This window comes from Portunus trituberculatus, chromosome 3, assembly GCF_017591435.1.
Source record: "Portunus trituberculatus isolate SZX2019 chromosome 3, ASM1759143v1, whole genome shotgun sequence".
NCBI classification, from domain to species: Eukaryota; Metazoa; Arthropoda; class Malacostraca; order Decapoda; family Portunidae; genus Portunus; species Portunus trituberculatus.
In genome coordinates, this window is record NC_059257.1 from 8,616,888 (window position 1) to 8,640,667 (window position 23,780).

A 23,780-nucleotide genomic window follows, 5' to 3' on the forward strand; every position below is an offset into this window, starting at 1 on the left:
TAGAGGTTTAATTTATTCTCCATTAATCTTCTGACTCTTCCTAATGTCAGTAAAATCATCTAATCGTACACAAAACTTCAGGTGAAAAATGCATCCTAGTACTGAAGGTTAATAAATAGTTAATAGCCTTCATATTAGAACACTTAAACCACAACACTCCATATTAAAAGCAGCATTACCGTTAGTCATTTCCTCATTAGCGGTGCAGCCACACATTCCTGCCAAACACTTAACACTTGCCAGGAGGTGTGTGACTCAGAGGGGGCTCAGGCACGGATCACATTGCAACACGGACCCTGACTCAGCATAGGGATTGAGTTCACATCGGTGTGTCACTATTAGAACGTTACTTGCAATGAGGTGGATTGGTGGTTGCAATGTAGAGGAGTTAGGTAGTCTGGTGAGGTGGATTCATGAGGGATTGGTGAGGTGAATTGGTTAGGGACTGATGAGATGGACTGGTGAGGTGTATTGGTGAGGCAAACTGGTGAGGTGAACTGGTGAGATAGACTGGTAAGGTGGACTGGTGAGATGGACTGGTGAGGCTTCAGTTTGTGATCTGCATGTCTGACACTCCAGTTAAAGGATTAGAATGAAGGATTATTAGATTATTTATTAGATTACATAACTGTGTAATTGAGAAAAAATATGTGGTTATGATGGAGGAATATAAAAACTGAATAGAAAATAATACAAAGTTATTTATATATTTTCTTTTTCATGTAAGAGGGGAAAACTAGCCAAAGGGAACATAAAAAAAAAAAAGAAAAAAAATGCCCACTAAGTTGTCAGTCCCCTTGCAGGTCCGAGAGAGTTAGCCTGAAAAAGGGATAAATGTCTTGAAACGTTGCTTTTAAATGAAGTCAAGTCATAGGAAGTTGGAAATACAGAAGCAGGCAGAGAGTTCCAGAGTGTGCCAGAGAAATGTATGAATGATTGAGACAGAGTAGTGGTGAATGTGGTGAATAATTGCGAGTACTGGTTCACTCTTGCATTAGGGAGATGGACAGAGTAGTGATGAATGATTGTGAGTACTGGTTAACTCTTGCTTTAGGGAGATGGACAGAGTAGTGGTGAATGATTGTGAGTACTAGTTAACTCTTGCATTAGAGAGATGGACAGAGTAGTGGTGAATGATTGCAAGTACTGGTTAACTCTTGCATTAGAGAGATGGACAGAGTAGTGGTGAATGATTGCGAGTACTGGTTAACTCTTGCATTGTGGACAGATTAGTGGTGAATGATTGTGAGTACTGGTTCACTCTTGCATTAGGGTTGGACAGAATAGTGGTGAATGATTGAGAGTACTGGTTAACTCTTGCATTAGGGAGGTGGACAAAGTAGGGATAAGAGGAAGAAAGCCTTGTGCAGCTAACCATCTATGTAACCTTGATAAAATAACAGGTCTAATACATTTTAGAGTATGTACAGGCAAAACAGCACCACATAAACCCATAGCTATTGAATGAAGAACAAGCATAACAGAGGCAGTTTATCTTATCATCCTGTCTCCCTCCACTCCTGTTATCTGAAGAAAGAGGAACCAGTACTTGTGGCTCTGGGTTCCTCTTATTGTGGTGCAGATTTCATGGTCTTTAGATTAGTATTAGTGTGGTTAGGAGAATAATTCTGTCATGAGAGAGAGAGAGACTGACAAAAGAGACATATAGAGATTTCATGGTCCTTAGATTAGTATTAGTGTGATTAGGAGGGTTGTAAAAAGAGAGAGAGACAGACAGGCAGGCAGAAGACAGATAGACAGGCAAAAGACAGACAGACAGGCAGGTATAGAGAGTTTCCATGGTCTGAATTAATATTTGTGTGGTTTGGAGAGCAATTCTGTCTTAAGAGAGAGAGACAGGCAGAAGACATAGACAGACAGTTGGTAGACAGATAAACAAGCAGACAGACAGACAAGCACATAGACAGGCATATAAAGTTTTCCATGGTTTATATTAGTACTTCTGTGGGTAGAAGCAGGATTCATTTGTAAGAGAGACAGACAGACAGCTGGTAGGCAGATAGAGCACTTCCTGCAGATAGACAGACAGACAGACAGATAGGATTTCCTGCATTTATATAAAGAAAGAAAGAAAAATTTATTATGATTTTTCTGGATGGAATGGAAGAAAAGTAGAAAAAGGGCAAAAGAAAGGATAAAATGAAAAAGGTAGAAGAAATGGAAAAAGAGAGAGAGAGAGTAGTAGTCAAGTTTTCAAAGAGGGAATAAGGAAAAGCATGAAAGAAAGGAAGAAAAGTAAATAAAAACCATCTGTAATATAAGAAAGAGAGAAAAAGATAGAGAAAATAGAGAAATAGAGTTGACAGTTCACGTTTTCTGTTTAATTTAACTCAATCTTTACAATTTCCACTTATTCATTTGTAACTTAGAAAAAAAAATAGATAAATGAGTTGAAATGTACAGGGAAACAAGAGAAAAATAGCATCTTTAATATGTTGTCACTCTTCTATATTGACGTAAGCATTGTAAAATATTGAGCCACTTTGTAAACACACTGCATGTTTTGTCTCATTTTCCTGGTGAAGCAAATAGTTTTCCTTGTTTATCAGAAGGAGGAGGAGGAGGAGGAGGAGGAGTGAATCAATGTTCTCTTGTCTCTCCACATGATACATTTAGTTTTTGTTCTTTGTTTATACTTGACTTGTTGACATTTGTGACTTCCTCTGGCTGTGTGTATGTGTGTGTGTGTGTGTGGGCGTCTGTATGTATGCGTGCGTCTGTGTGTAGGTGTGTGTAGGAGACATGTTATTTGAAAGAGAGAGGGACACACACACACACACACACACACACACACACACACACACACACACACACACACACACACACACACACACACACACTGATACATTCCCTGAGAAAAAAAAAATAGAATAGATAAATAAATATGGTGTGTGTTGGGTTTCCATGACAATCTTGTATACACACACACACACACACACACACACACACACACACACACACACACACACACACACACACACAGATACATTCCTTAAAAAAAAAAACTAGAATCGATAAATAGATATGGTGTGTGTTGAGTCAGTCTTGCAACATATTATGCTAGTTTTCCGTGGCTGGGGAGGATGTAAGAGTGGGACAGGAAAGCTTCAAATAATACCTGATTACACCTAAAAGAGAGGAGAGACAGGTGTGGGAAGGCCAAGAGAGGAGGAGGAGGGGGAGGAGGAGGAAAGGTGACGAAACTGTGAAGAAAAGGTAGGGAATTTGAAGGAATAGAAGGGAGGCAGGGAAGGGAGGAGGAGGAGGAGGAGGAAAAGGTTATGGAACTGAAGAAAGGAAGAAGGAGAGAGAGAGAGAGAGAGAGAGAGCATTAAAGAAAGGAAAAGTAAATAAAAACCAATAATCAAGAAAATATAGGAAAAAAAAAAGAGAATAGAGAAATTTAGTTAATATTTCACGTTTTCTGTCTTAGTGAATAGAAAAATAAGAAAAATTTTGAAGGACGAGAGGAAGTGATGTATGGAGGGTGTGGATAGCAAGGAAGGAAGAGTGGATAAGTGGAGAGGAGAGAGAAGTGATAAAGTGGGTAATAGGAGCAAGGAGGAAGATTACTGTGCAAGCAAACATCCACATCCTTGCTAGTTTCCTGTCACTGTTATTCCTCCATTCTCTCTCTCTCTCTCTCTCTCTCTCTCTCTCTCTCTCTCTCTCTCTCTCTCTCTCTCTCAACTTTTTAAACTTTTTTTGCATTTTCTCCTTTCTTTTCTTTTTCTACTTTTCCATTCTTTTTTTCTCCTTCCTTTTTTTCTTCTTATTCCTCCATTTTGTCCCTCTCCTACTTTATCTACTTATTCCTCCATTCTCTCCTCTTTCTTTTCTTCTACTTTTCCTCCATTTTCTCTTTCTTTTCCTCTTTTTCTGCTTTTCCTCTATTTTCTCCCTTCTCCTTTTTTCATTTTTCCACTTTTTCTTCTTATTCCTCCATTATTTCTCTTTCTTTTGTCTTTCTATTCCTCTTTGCTACTTATTCCTCCATTCTCTCCCTCCCCTCTTTCTTTTCCTCTTTTTCCACTTTTTCCTCCATGTCATGCTGGGTGGATGACTCTAACAGCTTTCCTCCACGCTGCTCTCTCATTTGTATCTCCCTGTTTTGTTTTTCCTTATCCACTTCTTTATCTCTCTCTTCCTTTTCTCTGTCTCTTTCTCTCTCTCTCATGTCTCTTTCTTCCTCTTGTCTATTTATTCTTCCTCATGTTTTCTCGGTGCATATTTTTTTTTTTTTTTTCCTCTTGTCTTTATTACTTTCTTTTTTCTTATTCACTCCTTTATTTCAGTCCTTCTCTTCTTCTTCTTGTCTCTTTATTTCTTCCTATTCATGTTTCCTCTTTTCTCAGTGCATTATTTTTCACTTTCTTCTGTTTTAACCATTTCCTTCTTTCCCTATTCATTCCTTTATTTCAGTCCATCTCTTCCTTTTTCTCTTTATTTCTTCTTCTTCATGTTTCCTCTCTTCTATTTTTCTCTGCCTCATCTCTCTTCATTACTTTTTATCCATGTTTTCTGTTTCCTTTATTCTCAACATTTATTTCTATCACTTCTTTCTTTCCTTATCTTCTCTATTGCACATTCTTCATAGCTTCTCTTATTCTCTCATTCCCTGTTCATTTTTATTCATACACAGACTATAAATACATTTCTAATCTTTCATATTCTCTAACTTTTCATCCATAGTCTCTCAAGTTGCTATATTTCCCCTAAGTAATTCTAGCTTCAGAACTTATATGGAGGAGTGTGGGGATTAGAATAGTGAAGACTGTGGGTATTAATCATCATGCCATCCATAGACCCTTCCTAATGTCAATAAAATTATCTAATCGTACACAAATCTCAAGGTAAAAATGTGTCCCAGTACTGAAGACTGGCCATTAAACTCCTGACCTCCATAGACCATTCCTAATGTCAATAAAATGGTCTAATCGTTCACAAATCTCAATGTAAAAAAATGCATCCCAATACTGGAGTTGAGTTTTCCTAATCCAGGCTTCTCCAGACACTCCATGCATCTGTTTAGGAGAGTGAGTCAGTGGTGGGTGGTGAGAGTGAGGCATTGTCACCAGCATAACAAAGACTCCACAGATAGAGAGAGCTAACATCCTGCCACTGCTAAAATGAGAGATCGGAACGTGTGTGTGTGTGTGTGTGTGTGTGTGTGTGTGTGTGTGTGTGTGTGTGTGTGTGTGTGTTCTTGTTTTTTCTGCTTCTTTCATCTCTTATTCTTTCATTACTGTTTGTATTTCCGTGTTTGAGAGGTAATGGGTGCAGTTAAGTGTGTAATGGAAGTAGGTAGGTAAAATGGAACACACACACACACACACACACACACACACACACACACACACACACACACACATAGAAAGAAAGGAAACGAGAGCTGAGGGTAAAGTATCATAGACTAGAGATTACATGACACACACACACACACACACACACACACACACACACACACACACACACACACACACACACACACACACACACACTGGTACATGCACTCTCTCCAGCCCTCCTTTTAGATAGTAGGGTGCACTGTTTGCTGTGTGTGTGTGTGTGTGTGTGTGTGTGTGTGTGTGTGTGTGTGTGTCATTCAGTGCCCTCTTGAATCTTCCTCATTATTCATCATCCTTGTTATTTTAAGAGATTTATGAGCGTGAAAGATAAATATGAATTTGTTTTGAGTGAAGTGGTGTGTGTGTGTGTGTGTGTGTAAAGATAAATGTTAATTAGTTCTTATTCAATGGAAGTACAGAAGAGGGCTCAAACACACACACACACACACACACACACTATGTCTTTCTTACATTTTATATTTTATTTTTTCTCATATTTTCACTTTTTTTTTTTTTTCTACATTTCCTTTCTTCCTTTTATTTTTTTTGAGTTACTGATCCATCTCTCTTTCTCTTTCCCTTTCCTTTCCCTTTCCCTTTCCCTTTCCCTTTCTCCATTACTGTTCCTCTCCTTCACCATTCCACTACAAATCATTTTATATAAATCTGTAAAAAGTTTTATATTAAGCCAGTTTTCCTCTTCTTGTCATACGAAGCCCACAATTTATGCCAAAGAATCAGTAACGTGCATTAAATTTGATAAGAGTAAGTGTGCTATTATTATCAGTTTATTTATTTATTATATTTTTTTTTATTTATTTATTTTTCTATCAGTTATATATAGCCAATTTCCTCTCCCTGTCATATGAAGCTTAAAATTTGCTCCAGAGTGTCAGTAATATCTCAAATTTGACAAGAGAGAGATTTAAGAGAGCTATTATTATTATTATTATCAGTTTTATTTAGCTAATTTTCCTCTCCCTCATTAATGAATCTGTAATGTAAAACTTGGGTTAGCAAAGAGTGTTGTGTGTGTGTGTGTGTTGTGTGTGTTCTTTCTTCTTGTATTTTTGTTGTTCTCTTCCTTTTGTGATTTTTTTTCTTCTTTTCTTCTTTGTATATCTTGTGTTGTGTTGTCCTCCATTTTCCTCTTTTTCCTTTTTTGTTGTTCTCCTTTCTGTGATTGGTTTTCCTCTTATTTATATTCCATTGAAAATCTTCTAAAATAAATGACAGTGAATATTAGACATGCAATTAACCTCTTTAATACTGAAACACATTTTTACCTTGAGTTTTGGGTATGATAAGACCATTTTATTGACTTTAGAAAGGGTTTATGGAGGTAAGAGGATTAATGCATGCAGTCTTCACTATTTAAATCCCTACATGAGTTTCTGAAGCTGTATAAAATCACCAAATAGTAAGCAGAATGAATATGGAAATGTGTCATAGTACTGAAGGGGTTAAAACTGATAAGACAACAGTAATTTTATTTTGGGAAATCTCCTGAATGAATTAAATAAAAAATAAAACATTACCTTGAAAATTGAATGAAAAAAAGGACAAAACGTGCTTTTAAAATTTCTTTATGGAGGTGGGGTGTTCTAAGAAGGTGGTGGACATATTGACAACCTCCTGCAGCTTTCCTAATTTTCTGATGTCCTTCTGTGTCCCCGGCAGGAGGGTTTGCCTTGGTGTTCCTGGTGAAGGGCAGTGGTGGGGTGCGGTACGCCCTCAAGAGGCTCTCCGTGAACAACGAACAAGACCTGGAGGTGGCACGCAATGAGATAAACATCGCCGTGAGTATTGGCTTGCTGTACCTTTTGAATATACAGGTAACTCTTGATTTACGCGTGTTTAATTTGTGTTTTTGTTATTACGCGACAAAAAAAATATATTATAATTAAATTTGCATGATTGGTTTGCTTATACACGATTTGGACCACATCTCGCATTCCCCTATTATCTATTGTTTATTATGAGAATTACAGGTTTGTTTTATGTGAATTTTGAAATACGATGCCTCTTGGAACGCATCAATCATGTAAATTGAGTTACCTGTAATTATGGTGCATTTCTTGTCTGTGTGGTGGTGATAATAGGAAATGGTAACGTTGGCTATTTTGACCAAGAACTACAATTTTTGACTATTTGTGTTGCTGCTGTTACTGGATAATGCACTTTGTCATATTCTGAAATACTTCCGTTCCACACCTTCACTATTTTCAAAGGGCTGTAGTTGAAGTGACAAGTTTTTAAGGGTGTTTCTGTAATTTTAATGACATATTAACAAGTTCTCTGCATTATTAACAGGACAAAGGCTCTTTAGAACTCAGCCAATCATCTCTATAGTCTTGGAAAATGATCACAGCAAGAGAGGGAAGCATTTGTAAACATGTCGATACATCTCAACACTCACCTCAATTTTCTCTCGTGTTTCAGAAAATGTTAAACGGGCCGAGGACTTTGGTGGGGTATGTGGACTCGGGCGTGACTCACATAGGCGGGGGGGTCTATGAGGTGCTCCTACTCATGGCATACTGCAAGAAACACCTCCTGCACTACATGAACGACAGGTGAATGCTTGATTTGCCTTGTGTTGCATTATATTGTTTTGTTGTGTTACTTTGTCCTCCTCCTTTTCTTGCTTCATTTTCCTCTTTTCCTCCTCTTAATCCTGTTCTCATTTCATCTTTTTCTCTTCTCGTATCATATTTTCCTCAATTCTGTTTTTGTATCATATTTTCCTCTTGATTTTGTTCCCATATTTTTTCCTCTCTAATTTTGTTCATCTTTTCCTCTTAATTTTGTTCTCATCTTCTTTTCCTCTTAATTTTGTTCTGGTATCCTTTTTCCTCCTCTTAATTCCATTCTCATATGCTCTTTTCCTCTTAATTCTGTTCCCGTATCCTCTTTTCCTCCTCTAATTCAGTTCCCATATGTTCTTTTCCTTTTAATTCTCTTCTCATATCCTCTTTTCCTCTTAATTCTGTTCTGGTATCCTCTTTTCCTCCTCTTAATTATGTTTCTGTATCCTCTTTTCCTCCTCTTAATTCCCTTCTCTTATCCTCTCATCCTCTTTTCCTCCTCTTAATTCCGTTCTCTTATCCTCTCATCCTCTTTTCCTCCTCTTAATTCCCTTCTCTTATCCTCTCATCCTCTTTTCCTCCTCTTAATTCTGTTCTCTTATCCTCTCTTCTGTAACTACTCTTTACGTCTCCCTTGCAGGTTCAGTTCTGGTTTGAATGAAGCGGAGGTCCTCAAGATCTTCTGTGATGTCTGTGATGCTGTGTCCAGACTCCACCATGTCAACCCACCCATCATTCATAGAGACCTCAAGGTGGGTGGGTGTGTGTGTGTGTGTGTGTGTGTGTGTGTGCACAGTAAACATGCTGCTCATGATACAGACTTTCTACTTACTCTCCTCACTTGCTACCTTCCAATATACACAAAAAATATCTCCTTTAGCCTATAAATTCCTGTGAAAAACCTACACTGTATTAAAACACACACACACACACACACACACAAAGCCTCTCTTCTCTAACCTAACCTAACCTAACCTTGTGTCTGTCTCACAGGTGGAGAACATCCTAATAAGCAGTGACGGAAGCTATGTTCTGTGTGACTTTGGTTCTGCCACTGCGCGGGTGCTGTGTGGGGCTACAGATGGGGTGTCCCGGGTGGAGGAGGAGGTGCAGCGGTACACCACACTAGCCTACCGTGCGCCCGAGATGGTGGACCTGTACCTGGGCCGACCCATCACCACCAAGTCGGATATATGGGTGGGTGTGGATAACATTGAGTAATGGAAGGTGGGAGGAAGTGGAGGAGAGTGGAGGAAATTGTCTTAACCCCTTCAGTACCAGGATGTGTTTTCATATTCATTCTGGTGACTATTTGGTGATTTTATACAGCTTCAGAAACTCATGTGAGGGAATTAGAATAGTGAAGACTCAAGCCATTAATCTTCTGGCCTCCATAGACTCTTCCTAATGTCAGTAAAATTGTCTAGTCACACCCAAAACTCATGGTAAAAAATGTGTTCCAATACTGAAGGGGTTAAGAGTAATATGATGTAAGAAAGGATGCTCGGGAAGGGAAGAAGTAAAGTTATGAAAGAAATTGACTTGTTAAATCCCAGTCATAGGGTAAAGAATACTAGGAAACTCTTCTAAAAAAACTTAAGTCATAGGAAGGAGGAAATATAGAAGCCAGGAGGAAGTTCTAGAGTTTGCCAGAAAAGGGAAGAAGGACTGAAAATGCTACAGAATATAGATGAAAGTAGGAATTAGAGACAAAGAAAACTGGGTTAAGAGAATATTTTTGTGTGAGGAAGAAGGAAATATAGAAGCAAGCAGGAAGTTCTAGAGTTTGCCAGGAAAAGGGAATAAGGATTGAGAATACTACAGAATATAGATGAAAGTAGAAATTAGATAGACAAAATTTTGGTAAGAGAAAATACAACCGTTTATTTACTTCTTGCTGTGTTGTGTTCCAGGCGCTGGGCTGCATGCTGTACAAGCTGTGTTTCTTCACCTTACCCTTCGCCGAGAGCCCTCTGGCCATCTCTTCGGGGAACTTCACTATTCCAGATAATGCAAGATTCTCCAAGCACTTGTTAGCACTCATACGTAAGTGCTGTGTGCTGTGTGCTATGTGGGAGCTGCTGTGAGGGATGGATAACAGCTGTGGATGTGTTCTTAACCCCTTCAATACCATGACACATTTTCATATTCATTCTGGTGACTATTTGGTGATTTTATACAGCTTCAGAAACTCATGTGGGGATTACAATACTGAAGACGTTGGCTATTAATCTTTTGACCTCCATAGGCCTTTTGTGATGTAAATAAAATCGTCTAATCACACCCAAAACTCAAGGTAAAAATGTGTCAGTACTGAAAGGGTTAAGCTTTCAATGCATCACTGTAACATCTTTAATTAACCACAGTAGTCTAACTCCACTGTAACATCATCTTTTTTAAATCCTTCAGTACCTTGACGCATTTTCATATTCATTCTGGTGACTATTTGGTGACTTGATACTACTTCAGAAACTTACGTGGGGGATTAAAATGGTGAAGACTTTGGCCTTTAATCTTCTGACCTCCATAGACCTTTTGTAATGTCAATAAAATGGTCATGATACACAAATCTCAGAGTAAAACTGTGTCCCAGTACTGAAAGGATTAACCACACATCTGACTCCTTCACCTTTGCCTCCCTCAGGTTACATGCTTGATCCTGACCCAGACACACGGCCAGACATCTACCAGGTGGCCTGTCTGACCTTCAAGCTGGCAGGGAGGGACTGCCCAGTTAGGAATGTTAATGTAAGTGACCAAGTGTTAACGCTGCTTTTTTCTTTTTTATACAAGAAGGGAAACAAGAAAATGTAAAACAGGCCTATTTGATTGCCCGTCCCCCTTAAAGATAGTAGAGTTAGCATGGAGGATTAGGTTAGGTTAGGTTGGCTCTGCTCTGACCCTGACTATTTTGAAGGGTGACAGATAGTAAGTCAGGTTGTGAAGAGTGTGCCATGTGCAGATGACTTGTGTGAGGGAGTGACAGTGAGTAGTGAGTGCAGGAGGAAGAGAGTGACATAGTCTGTGAGGAGAGGAGGAGTGACGAGGCGTTGTGCTGCAGAGTGTGACGGTGCCCTCCCTGGACCAACTGTGCCAGCTGGTGACAGAGCGGGAGCAGCAGTCTTCTGTCAAGCTCAACCGTGTCACTACCGGCCCCGTGATAGAGGGCACCTCTGTGGCACCCCGCCAGCGGCCCAAGGCATCCCAGCATCCAGCGGCACTCTCTGCAGGAGGGGCACTGCCACTGGGCCTGCCCCTTCACTCCTCCCAAGGTGAGTGTTGTGCCAGTGTGGTGGTGGTGTGTGTGTCCTGCATGGAGGGGCTGTGTTGCTGTGTTACACAGACTTACTGTCATGTTCTCCTGCAGCACTGAAGAGGAATATTGCTGCTGCTAATGAAGGTGGTGCTCAGCAACAACAGCAGCAGCAGCAGCAACAACAGCAGCAACAACAACAGCAGCAGCAGCAGCAGCAACAGCAACAGCAGCAGCAGCAGCAGCAGCAGCAGCAACAACAGCAGCAGCAACAACCGCAGCAGCAGCAACAACAGCAGCAGCAGCAGCAGCAGCAGCAGCAGCAGCAACAGCAGCAGCAGCAGCAGCAGCAGCAGCATAGTCAAGTAGCAGGGCAGCAGTCAGCAGGTGTGGAGTTGAGTCCCACCACAGCCTTCCCTCCAGCTGCATTGTTTGGTTCCGAGAGTTTCCCTCAGCAGTCATTCCCTCCTAGTCAGTTTGGGTCCTCGGCAGGCAGCGGCGGTCCGGCGGTGGGCCTGGCCGGCTCCCACCCTCCCGGCCTGGGCACACAGCCACCCTCAGGATCACTAGAAGCCTTTTTCCCACCCTCAGGTAAAACATGTGGCCAGTCCTCTCCTGTTTACTCCAGTCTTTTCTCTTCCTCTCCTGCCCCTTCCCCCACCTGCGTGTCTGCCTCTCACTCCAAGCTTTTCCCTGGGGCGGTGCATGCTGACAGGCGGCCTGCTGAGGCTCTGAGGTGGAGGGCTGCACCACCTTCCCCTGTGACACCTGCACCCAGGGGTCACACCACCATTGCCGGGGCCACACACGCCCAGTCCCCCTCGGAAGACTTGCTTAGCTTTGCTGATGTCAAAACTGCAGAGGTTAAGGGAAGATTTGGTGCAGAGGCCACTAAGGCCCACATTCTGCAGATGTATGCTTACAGTCCCTCTCAGGGGCAGGTAAGGGCCAGGGGGCTCATGGGCATGCAGCAGCCCCCACACTCCCCCTTGGGCCCGCCCACTGTGCCTTGTGGGCCGCAGTTCAATCTTCCTGGCCGGGTCAGGGGCTTGTCTGCATATAGCAATAGTAACCTAGTGAGTAACAACAACCAGTGTGGGTGGGTGGTGCAGGGGGTGGCCCGGCAGTACTCCGGCTTTAGCCCCAGAGTGACCAACAGTCCCCTGGGCTGCGGTGGCCACTCTGCCTCGGGCTGCCTGGGCCAGCCCTCTGCCGTGGCCAGTCCGCCCACCAATGCTTCTGTCTCTAATGCAAACAGTCTAGACCTTCTCCAGTTCTAGGTGCTGACTAACCACTTAAAATGTGACTTAAGCCTGTCTGCCATAATCATATTTACCTCAGTGTAAGCTAATAATACTCAATACTAGTTATATACTTACATACAAACATACATACATAAAATGTGTGTGTGTGTGTCTATATATATATATATATATATATATATATATATATATATATATATATATATATATATATATATATATATATATATATATATATATATATATATATATATATATATATATATATATATATATATATATATATATATATATATATATATATATATATATATATATATATATATATATATATATATATATATATATATATATATATATATATATATATATATATATATATATATACATACATACATACACACACATATATATGTGTATGTGTGTATTTAAGTGTGTATATATATATAGATGTATGTGATGGCCCTTAAAGGGTGATAGTGGAGGCAAGTCTTGTCTTGCTGTAGGATTAAAAGTTTATGTTTAAGGATATGAAATATATATATTTGCTCAAAAGTTAAAGGCATTAATAGCTAATGCTAATTCCATAAAGTTATATAATTTAGCATGTTAGCATGGATGTGATAAGCTAGCATAAATATAAACTATACAAATATATATCTACAAAAATATATATTGACGAGATACATTTCAGTATTTTAAGAATACTGCAGTTGAATCAGCATTACCTTAGAACTAAGAGAAGCCACTGACACTAGTGTGCATAATACAGCACTGCTTAGCGGGCTGCCTCTTACTTCTGACCAGTGTTCAAGTCCTCCGCGGCGCTTGACAGTATTACCATTACTAATTACCAATAAAGGAAGGGCCAAACGGAATGGTGTTTTCTTTCACACCTGCCTTTTCTGGTCTGCTTTAACAGCTTCCAACATAACCCAGACTTGACTATCAAAGCTTCAGCTCACCATCAGGGGTCTCTGGCTGTGGTATGAGGGGCAGCTACCTCACACTACCTCACACTCTCTCACTACTACTTCACTGCACCAAGGCCTTGCATCCTCACTGGCCCTTCATTTATGTGTGTATTAGTATTGGTTGCTACACTCACCTCTCTCTTAGCCACTCCTTGGGAACACTGCCTCTTCACCTCTGCTTCAAACTCAACTCTGCTTTCTTTTCTGATTTCTTTTTCAAATTGTAAGCATTTATTCAGAATCACTACTTGAAGGGTAATAAGGCAACAATATTCAGACTACAGTTATTACATTTTTTCTCTGAGTCTTGGTTCCTGTATACTGTGTGTAGAGGAGTCTTGGGATACACTAACAATATTGCAGGAGAGAGAGAGATATTCAAGTTTTGCTGTGTGTTGGTTTGGTGAATGTGTAGAAGGAGTGATGCTTGTAATACTGTAAAGATTGTCAATACTGCAGAGTGAAGTAAATTCTTGTTTCTAGCAATGGTGTCCTGCCAAGACTGAAAGCCATTCGTGTGTGTGTGTGTGTGTGTGTGTGTGTGTGTGTGTGTGTGTGAGGTGAATGAGAAGGATGCAGTGTGGTGTGTGGGTGCTGTGATGTGCAGTGAGTGTTTCTGTGTGGGCTGGCTGTGTGATGTCTGTGTGTCCGTCTGTCAGTGTCTGGATCAGTATGCCACACGTTGCTGGAAACAGGAATTAAAGTTTGAATTTAATTTAATTTCATTCTCGTGTCAAAATTATGCACTTTAGAATGGAAGTGTATTTTGTGGACTTTTTGCATGATTTTATTGCTGCTATTATTATTATTATTATTTTTATTATTATTATTATTACTATTATTATTATTAGCATGATGGGATTTATTTTTTTACTGCATTGTCATTTATTTGCTTTTCTTTTTCTATTTGATTTGTTTTTTGTATTTTTCTTCCGTTGGGCAGAAGACGTCAAGTAGATGAAATGCATAGACATGTTGTTTTCCTTGCAAGTGTGAAGTGTTACCACTGTTGTGCATTAGAGACTTACTGAGTGTAGATGTAACACACACACACACACACACACACACACACACACACACACACACACACACACACACACACACACACACACACACACACACACAGCACCCTTATGTTCCTTTACATGAGTTTTGCATGGTCATTTAATTCCAGACACAAAAGTTTCACATAGGGTATCAAGCAACAGTTCCCACAATGAGTGTTAGTGTTGAGAGGCTTGGCATAGGGACAGGTGTAGAGGTGCTGGTGAAGTGTGAGGTAGTGGAACTGGTGAGAAGAAATACAGACAGGGATGTGATCTTGCCATATTCAGCGGATGAAATTAGAAGACAGTGAAGAAGTCTGTGTGAAATGGTGATATTGGAAAGAGAAGACTATTGATAATAGAGATTGCTAGATGTGGAAAGCAATTATCGCCAGTCCAACCCCATTCTAAAGGGGTAAATGCGGATGTTAATTGATGATGATGATGATGATGATTTATAAGAGAGATGATAGGAGGAGGAGGAGGTGGTGGGTGTTCTGTAGTGTCTTCCCCTATAGCAGGTTATGAGATTATGAAGCATCAGTGATAGAATAGACACATTACTTGCAAGTGTAGTATAGCAAATAATTTTTTAGCCCTCACTGAGCACCACTGCAAAGCTGGCAATGCACGCCGCACACTCAGCACTCTTGTAATCCAGTGCTTGGAAAGAAAGCCTAAAAGTTCAGAGTGTTGAGAGAGTCATGAGTGACCATTAGTGTGAGGAAGCACTGTGTGAGGAGCATGGGGGACATCACTGCCTTGGAGGAATTTATACTTTTGTGTGAGGTGTTGAGATAAGAAATTTGATGGCTGCTTGTGTAGACTGAGCTAGAGTACCCTTTCACTGCGGCACAAAGCAGTTAGCAGCACCCTAAGCAATGCGTGGAATCTATAAGCATGCACAAGGAAGTTAGCGGAGATAAAGAATAAATTGCGAAACTCCTTCCTAGTTCAGAGATGTGATGTGGCTGTAGAACAAGTAAGGCTATTTCAAAGTGATTGGCAAGTAATGGAAGGTGTACCATTAGGCGGTCAAAGGGTGAAGGAGTTTGCCTTGAACACTAGAACATTAGATAGCAAGATATTCAGAACAGTGAAATAAAACCTTGGACAGTGAAGCTTCAAACCAATACTACACTACAGTGAATCAAATACAGCTGGAAATTAGTGCTAGAAAGTTAAGCTAAAAAGTAGTTCACCCCTGCATATGTATGAGATGAAAGAACACCCTAATGGTTTGATAATAGCAGGGAAACAAAACAGTGTGAGGCGGTGAGAGGGAACACTTGATAGTCATAATTGAGGTGGCCAAAGGTTATCTTTAGAAAAATGAGTAAGATGGAAGGTTTGATCTTATCAGTGGAGGACAGAAGGTGGCTTTTTCTCTCAAGTCTGGCAGTGTTGATAAGGCAGGAGAGCGGCGGGTGAGGCTCGGGCAGTGCTGGTGGGCCAAGGTAAGACTGAGGAGTTTAGCACACACCTGTTCTTACCTGTGCATTCATGTGCCTCTTCAGTTTTGTGTTCATTGTCATTCACTTTTATTTTGACGCACTCATGTTTACTATTGCATGTATGACATAACACACACACACATACACACGTACACACACAGTCATCATACTATTATTAGACTCAAGGAAAAGTTATCCATTATCTTATTTTAGTTTTCTTTCATTGTCTTTTATTGAGTTAAAATATGGGACATCCTCTTGAAAAATAGACAGTTTACCTATTGTCGTGTGTCTCTGAAGGTAAATTGATGTGACATTGAATAGAAAATAGACATGAGTAAGTGAGTTGTATGAGTTAGTTGTGAGTCAGCAGTCTTAAGGATAACTGTGTGTAGCGAGAGGATGAGCTCATGGCTTGCATCAGTTTCCTGTTGATAACTCCTGTGTTTGCTTTGTCTTGTGTTTCTTGTGTGTTTGTGTGAATTCCTTTGTTGTTGTGTGAAGCACCTCGTGTTGTGTGTTGTGGCCCAGACTGTACTGTAGTGTGTTCCAGAAGTGTTGCTCCCTGCCAGGCCTTGTCACGACATGCCAGCCTTGTTCCTCATGACAGGCAACTTTCATGACATATGTTGCACTGTAAGGCCTCACCCATGTGCTGTGCTGAGGCTGGCCAGGCGGACAGCTGTGTGGCGTGTTGAGTAACCCAGTGACACTCCCCACAGGCTACCCTGACCCTTTCCGAGAAGGTGGCGTTGAGACACAGCCTCACTCTGGCAGCACAGAGGGGCTCTTCCTGCCACCCACCACTACTACCACCACCACCACCACCTCCGGCAGTGGACCCCAGAGCCTCTCGCTGAGTCAGGGCTCCATCGGGGCCAATGCGGGGGCGGGGCTGACGGCACCGGCGCCAGGCAGTACCGGGGCCGTGGCTGGACTGGTGAAGTACGAGAGTGACACCTCTGCCCTCAGCTTGCAGCAGCACCACCACCACCTGCAAGCCCCCAGCTCCCCCACCCAGCCACACCACCCCAGGGCCCACCGGAGAAACGTCTCAGACTCCTCTGCTTTCAACAAGTAAGGAACAGCAGGGTTTTCTCTCCCTTGACTCTTAACACTTCAGTGCCATGACAGGTTTCCATATTCATTCTGCTTACTATTTGGTGATTCTATACAGCTTCAGAAACTTATATAGGGATTAAAATAGTGAAGACTGTGGCCATTATTAATCTTCTGACCTCCATAAACCCTTCCTAATGTCAATAAAATGGTCTAATCGTACACAAATCTCAAGGTAGAAATGTGCCACAGTATTGAGGAGGTTAACACTGATAGTTGCAGTCAGGACGCTAGAATGTGACGTGGATGTGCAGAAAGGGAAGTATTAGCTGATAATTGACCAGATCTTCCTACAGTAATGGATGTACTGGCTGGGGGCAACAAAGAGAGCAGAAAACAAGGTCCACTTAGGTGTCAGTTTCTAAAAAAAAAAAAAAATGAATAAATAAATAAATGAAATCAAAAGGGTTAGCCAAGATCGGAGAATAAAGTCATGGGAAGGTGGAAATACAGAAGCAGGCAGGGAGTTCCAGAATTAGACATCAGACTTCCTGCTTTATAATTTCTCGGAGTAAGCAAGTTTCCCACCCACATACGTCCCCTCCTCACCTTACCTGCCTCTGTGTACACGACGACCACTTTCAGGATTTTTGCCAACGAGACGACACAGTTCCTGGCACCATTCGAGGCCTCGGTGCGGCTCACAGAGAAGGAGGGGTCTGCGGGGGTGCCACAGCCTGAACACAGCTCCCAGGTTAGTGCCACACCTGAACACCACTCCTAGGTTAGTGCCACAGCCTAAACACAGCTCCCAGATTAATGCCACACCCTGAACACAGCTCCCAGGTTAGTGCCACACCCTGAACACAGCTCCCAGGTTAGTGCCACAGCCTGAACACAGATGGAGAGTTGAAGTCATAGGAAGGAGGAAATACAGAGCAAGCAGGGAGTTCCAGGATTTTTGGCATCTCATCTTTCCTGCTTTATAATCTTCGACATGGAGTTAACAAGTTAGGGATTGTGTCAAGATTAGCTCCCCAAAAAAAAAAAAAAAAACTGCTCAATTCCTGGCTCCCCACTTTATTTTATTTTATTTTATTACATTTATTTATTATTATTTTTATTTATTTATTTGTGTATTTATTTATTTATTTATTTTATTTATTTATTTATTTTTATTTATTTTTTTTTTATTTATTTTTTTTTTTAGCATGTGGGGTTTTCACAGCAATTTATGGGCTAAAGTAGGTACTTTTTTTGCTATCTCGCAGCTCCTCCACTCTAACATGACTATCAATACCACTGTTTTCAAAGGCCACAGAGATGATTAGCTGGGTTACTTTTCTTAGTATTGTAGAAATCTTGTTAATCTTTCTGTCTTTCTCCGTCTTATGGTAACCAAACCTAACCTAATCAAACCTATGTTAAAGTTAGGGTTTTGTTAGTTTAGGCCAAAATTAGGGTTAGGTCAGGTTAGGTTAGGTTATTTTTACATTCACTCACCATGTTAAAGTGAAAGAACTGCAAAGGGGGAGCCAGGAAACGAGGACAGCTGGAGAGGTCCCTATTCCCTATTCCTGACATGCTTCCAAGTTATTGCCACCACACCAAGATCTTTTTAAAACTCCTCAATGACTCGCCACGACCTTATTACTGAGGCTGTTCTATTCTAGTTTGTTTATTGTAATGGTTTTGTGTGCTTGAGGGGGTTCACTTTATACATTGCACTGCTGAGGTCATTTATTTACATGTTTTTCTGTACAGGAGGGCCTAGTCACTTCAGACATGAGTTTAACCTCCGACGTGCGTGCCTGGAACCCCTTCAACGACATGACGCCCTTCAGCCAAATGTCGGAGGATAATATTTTCGGGGCGGAGTTTGACAAAATTCGCCGAGGATCGCAAAGCAGTGAGTGTGAGACTTGACTGTCGTGGGAACTGACTTTGCATTTAACCTCTTCAGTACCTTGATGCATTTCCATATTCATTCTACTTACTATTTGCCGATTTGATACAACTTCAGAGACTCATGTGGGGGATTAAAATAGTGAAGACTGGCCATTAATCTTCTGACCTCCATAGACCTAATGTAAGTAAAATTGTTTAATCACACCCAAAACTCATGGTAAAATGTGTCCCAGTACTGAAGGGGTTAACTTAACTGACCTGGTGTTTATCTTTTGGCAGAGTGTAATGTACTGTAATATATCTTAACCATTTCTGTATCATTTATGTACAGTGTAGACATGCATTTGCTGTGAGTGGCTTTACATTTCATTCACTTTTCATTCTGTATCTGCACCATTTGAGTGACTTGCGGGAGTGTGACTAACCCCAAACCTCTGCTTCCTCCAGGCATATCCAATGTTAAAAGCAGGGAAAGTTTAGTGATGTCAACCGAGGACGATCCATTCGGTGCTGCTCCTTTCATTGCCCCTGGTGAGTCAAGGTGGCCGTGCTGCCGTCACTGGCCTGGGTGGTGAGGTGCTGGGAGGGACATAGGGGCAGAGTAATGGTGTTCTTCATTTATAGCAGGGACATGTGACAGAATTAGAAGAGTGTGTGTATTTTCTTATCTCCCTCATCAAATGCTGTTTTCTCGCCATGACTGTTTTTTAAAGGCCACAGAGATGATTAGCTGGGTTCTCAAGGTTGTTTCTCCTATCAGTATTGTAGAAATCTTGTTAATCTTCTTGCTATCTTTCATGAAACACTTTGCTCTCTCACCACGACTGTTTTCAAAGGCCACAGAGATGATTAGCCGGGTTTTCAAGAGTGTTTCTTCTCTTAGCGTTGTAGAAATCTTGTCACTCTTCTTGCTGTCTTTCATTGAACACTGCTCTCTCTCCATGACCATTTTCAAAGGCCTCAGAGATGGTTAGCTTGGATTACTTCTCTTAGTATTGTAGAAATCTTGTTAATCTTCTTGCTGTCTTTCGCTGCCTCGTCAAACACTAGACTCTATCACTACCACTGTTTTTCAAAGGCCACAGATGATTATGTACTTTTCCCTGCCTTTCTTTCCCCACACTGCTGGATGAAGCGAATGATTGAATGTTAGTGAATGCATATATTGACAATCACACCTCATTTGCTCAACTAGGGACATGAGACTACTGAAGGAGGTATCTTATGGTTCCTTGTGTCTAGAGGTTTAACAGTGGTGGGAGTTACAAATTATGTGGTGATTTCCTCTGCATGGTTCACTGCCTTGTCACAACCACTGCCTCCTGGTCTTGGTTTGGGATGGTACACTGCAAAACTAAAGGAAGCTAATCTTGGTGTTTCTTCTGTAAATGTTGCCTTGCATGTTTCAGAGTAATGCAAGATGTGTGGGGGAATACAGAGCTAACCTGTGGAGAAAACAGACTAACATATAATTTTGTGTGTCTTAGGTGGAATAACACTCAATATGTTGGTGTTATTGAGTATGAAGTAATTATAACTCACATATTGGAGAAATACAGGACATTTTATATATTTATATTTGCTTATAGTTAATGTATTTTCAAGGATTCAGTGTACAGCTTCACCACTATATAGAAGCATTTGTTAATCCTTTCACAGCGCAAAGAACAGTGTATGGAATCTTAACATACAGAAAAGAAGAGCATAAAAAACTAATGCATTTTTTTACAATAAATGGCTACTACTGAACAAATTATATACTACAGTAATCACATATGCTTTTCATAATACTAAATGAACTGACCCAAACAATTTCACTCCTCACACCCTCCCATTCCCCTCCCTTGATCTTGGGTCACAATAATGCTGGGCTGGCCGCTGCTGCCCCTTTCAACGCTTAAACCTCCTTGGCGTCCCCTCTGGCCTCCACCGTAAGCCATGATCCATATGCCCGCTGTGGCTGTGGGTCCCAAAGCATGAACACAAGTCTCAACCCTCACCCCCTCACCCCCTCAGTCCCATCGTTGTCAGTGTTGGTGTGGGCTGGGCAAGGATGACTATAGATATTTTGACAACAGTATTTTTGGTATTTTTCTAATGGAGGTCTCAAGTAGAAGTGGTTTTGTAGTGTTTCTTTCAGTCTTATCATTGTCAGTGTTGGTGTGGGCAAGGGAAACTGTGTAGGTATTTTGACACACTGGTATTTTTTGGTATTTTTAAATGAAAGTCACAAGTAGAAGTGGTTTTGTAGTGTTTCCTTAGCATCGGAGGTGAGAGTAGTCTTTGTAAAGGCTGGCCTAGGCACTCTCCTGAGACCTGAGTACCATATAAAGGAACTGTAATCCTTTATAAACTGTCTAGATGAAGCAGTGGACATGACAAACTGATTATATGGTTCCTTGTAAAGCTTATCAGAAGAGTGCCTGTGTTTGCCTTTAGTTTCACCACCCCAAGTTGAATTTAAGCTTTGCACAGAGGGCTTTACAGTGTAGCAGTGAGGGCCATGTGGCAGTGAGGGGCTGGCCAGGCACCTCCTCCACCTGGCCACCTCCCTGCCTCGCTGTGTCAGTCTTGCAGCAGTGACAGTTATGGATTTGTCAAGCATCACTGAGTAAAACAGCATTGAGTTTTAAGAGTCATGATGGATACCGTTACTCCTGCAATGTACATAGTTCTGTAGGCTTCCACGGTTTGAATTAGTGAGTGTCTAGTTATCTACACCTCCTTCTCCTCCTCCTCCTCAGTGGTAGTGTTGTGTGATAGTTCTCTCACCTTTACTAAACTGGAGACTTCATTTTCTAAGCAGACATACCACATTTTCTCCCTTTAATCCCACAAGACTTCAATTTCTTGTTTAATGTAACTGTTATTACTTTTTCCCCACATTCCTGACCATGTTTTAATCTGCACAAACCTTTTTCTTCTCCACAAAGTTGAATTAAAATTGAGTAAAGGATATTAGTATTAGCAGCTGCACACAGTAACCAGTATTTAGATGCAGGAGTGTGAGTGTGTAGCCTGGCCCTGCCCAACCAGTCAGTGTGTCACCAACGTGCTGAGATGTGTTGCATTGTCATTGATGTTGATGTATAGAGCCTAGATGAAGTTTGAGAGCATGTGTGTTTACCCAAGCAAAGTGCATTGTGTTCTTGATTGCTGTGTCATCAGGTAACACTGTGGTGCCTACGAGTACAGAGATTAAGGAAAGGTTCAATGCTGATATTCACTGTAAAAAGAAATTGAGATTAGTAATATAGTTTTTCATTAACTCCTTCAGTACCATGACACATTTTCTTATTCATTCTGCTTTTTATTTGATGTTTTATACAGCTTCAGAAACTTATGTGAAGATTAAAATAATGAAGACTGGCCATTAATCTTGTGACCTCCACAGACCTTTCCTATTGTAGATAAAATTGTTTAATCATTCTCAAAACTTAATGTGTCCCAGTACTGAAGGGGTTCAAAGATGGACCCTAATTCATCGTAGAGATTACAACCAGTACTTGAAAATTGGCATAACTGATTAACTTAGAAGTAAACCAAGGCACAGTGAAGCAAGAACGAGGCTAACTGGGTAACGAACAACCACTAACACCCACTCGACTAACCCTCCTTGTCTCTCATTCAGGATCCCGGCGAATGAAAACAAAAGGCGGAAGTGACCCAAGAATGAACAGCAGCGAGGACACCACCGGCCTGACCCCCGACCTTGATGCTACTGGAGGTAATGATGACTGATTCTCTTACTGGTGGCTGGACTGAGGGTGGAGCAGCCTTCCTCACTGCTCTGGGTGTGGAGGGAACATCTTGCTTGGTTACTCACTATCTTGTTGCATGCTTGTTGGCACTTGCTTGGTGGTTCCTGTGTGGGTTAGTCTCCATGGTTGTCGCCTCTCTGCAGACCTGTTTGGGTGTGCTAAGTCTTGGGTTCATGGACTACTAGGTTGCATATTTTACCGAGAAACGTGAAGTCAGATTATGTAAGATATTGGGGTTGTAGTTTATATATTAATTTTAACATGGGATCTTGGGTTGCATCTTTAGTTGACTGAGGAATTGGTCAGGTTACGTGGACAATGCCTCTAGTTGATGTTTATTTCACAAGGTACTGTTCTGTTGTAGTAGCAAGGTGGTGGTGCTCCCAGTGTGGACCACCATGCCTTGAGTTGTGTAGTGTGTTAAGCAGAATCACTCTCTTTCATTGTGTGAGGAAGTGAGGCAGTGTTGGTGTTTGTGGGTTAAACTGAAGACTCCTGCCCAGGCTGCCTCGGTACAAAATTTCACTCGTATGTTAATCTTGATGTTGATTGATTTTGTTGTGGTTTTTATGTTTTTATTTTTATCTAAAGTGAGATTCTGCAGTGTTTTTTTTATGATACATTGCTCTATTTTATGATAAGTGAATTTTTAAGCTGACATGTTTTTATATAAGTATGTTTAGTATCTGAAGAGAGTTTTTTATTGTCAAAAGTTGTTGTTGATGATTTAAAGTAGTTTTGTATAGTATGATATTTTTGGGACATGATTTTACTATTGAATGGCAGAGTAAAAGATTATTTATGAGTGTGTGTATGTGACAGCTGGAGGAAAGCTGGACAAGTACTCATATACACCACTCCCACAATTTAAACTATTTATCCAGGAATATTTTACATACGCACCTGTTCTTTATATTACCATTGGATGGTTTTAAGTGTTATATAAATCTTTAAATATAACATCGCTCGCTCATGACCAAAACTCTTGATGGGTCAGAAATACCAACATTTCTCACACTGAACTTTGGAGCTGGAAAGTTCTGAAGCCTGACTGATATGATAGACTTGTAAACAAACACCTCAACTCTACTGGTATGATAGACTTG

The 23,780-nt window shown here is 40.9% G+C and overlaps 1 protein-coding gene across 2 annotated transcripts in view; it reads left to right on the forward strand.

Annotated features, from left to right (window-relative positions):
* LOC123507497 overlaps positions 1 to 23,780 on the forward strand; it is a 45,184-nt gene that overhangs the window by 2,482 nt on the left and 18,922 nt on the right. The window contains exons 2-14 of one of the 2 annotated variants that reach the window (XM_045260410.1): positions 7,050 to 7,168; positions 7,812 to 7,945; positions 8,598 to 8,709; positions 8,951 to 9,154; positions 9,871 to 10,003; positions 10,602 to 10,705; positions 11,019 to 11,229; positions 11,325 to 11,801; positions 16,669 to 17,023; positions 17,651 to 17,759; positions 18,770 to 18,914; positions 19,361 to 19,444; positions 22,545 to 22,640. In XM_045260410.1, coding sequence (XP_045116345.1) covers positions 7,050 to 7,168; positions 7,812 to 7,945; positions 8,598 to 8,709; positions 8,951 to 9,154; positions 9,871 to 10,003; positions 10,602 to 10,705; positions 11,019 to 11,229; positions 11,325 to 11,801; positions 16,669 to 17,023; positions 17,651 to 17,759; positions 18,770 to 18,914; positions 19,361 to 19,444; positions 22,545 to 22,640 — 2,283 coding nt within the window. The remainder of the gene's footprint in view (positions 1 to 7,049; positions 7,169 to 7,811; positions 7,946 to 8,597; positions 8,710 to 8,950; positions 9,155 to 9,870; positions 10,004 to 10,601; positions 10,706 to 11,018; positions 11,230 to 11,324; positions 11,802 to 16,668; positions 17,024 to 17,650; positions 17,760 to 18,769; positions 18,915 to 19,360; positions 19,445 to 22,544; positions 22,641 to 23,780) is intronic. The other variant, XM_045260418.1, reaches the window with a different exon arrangement.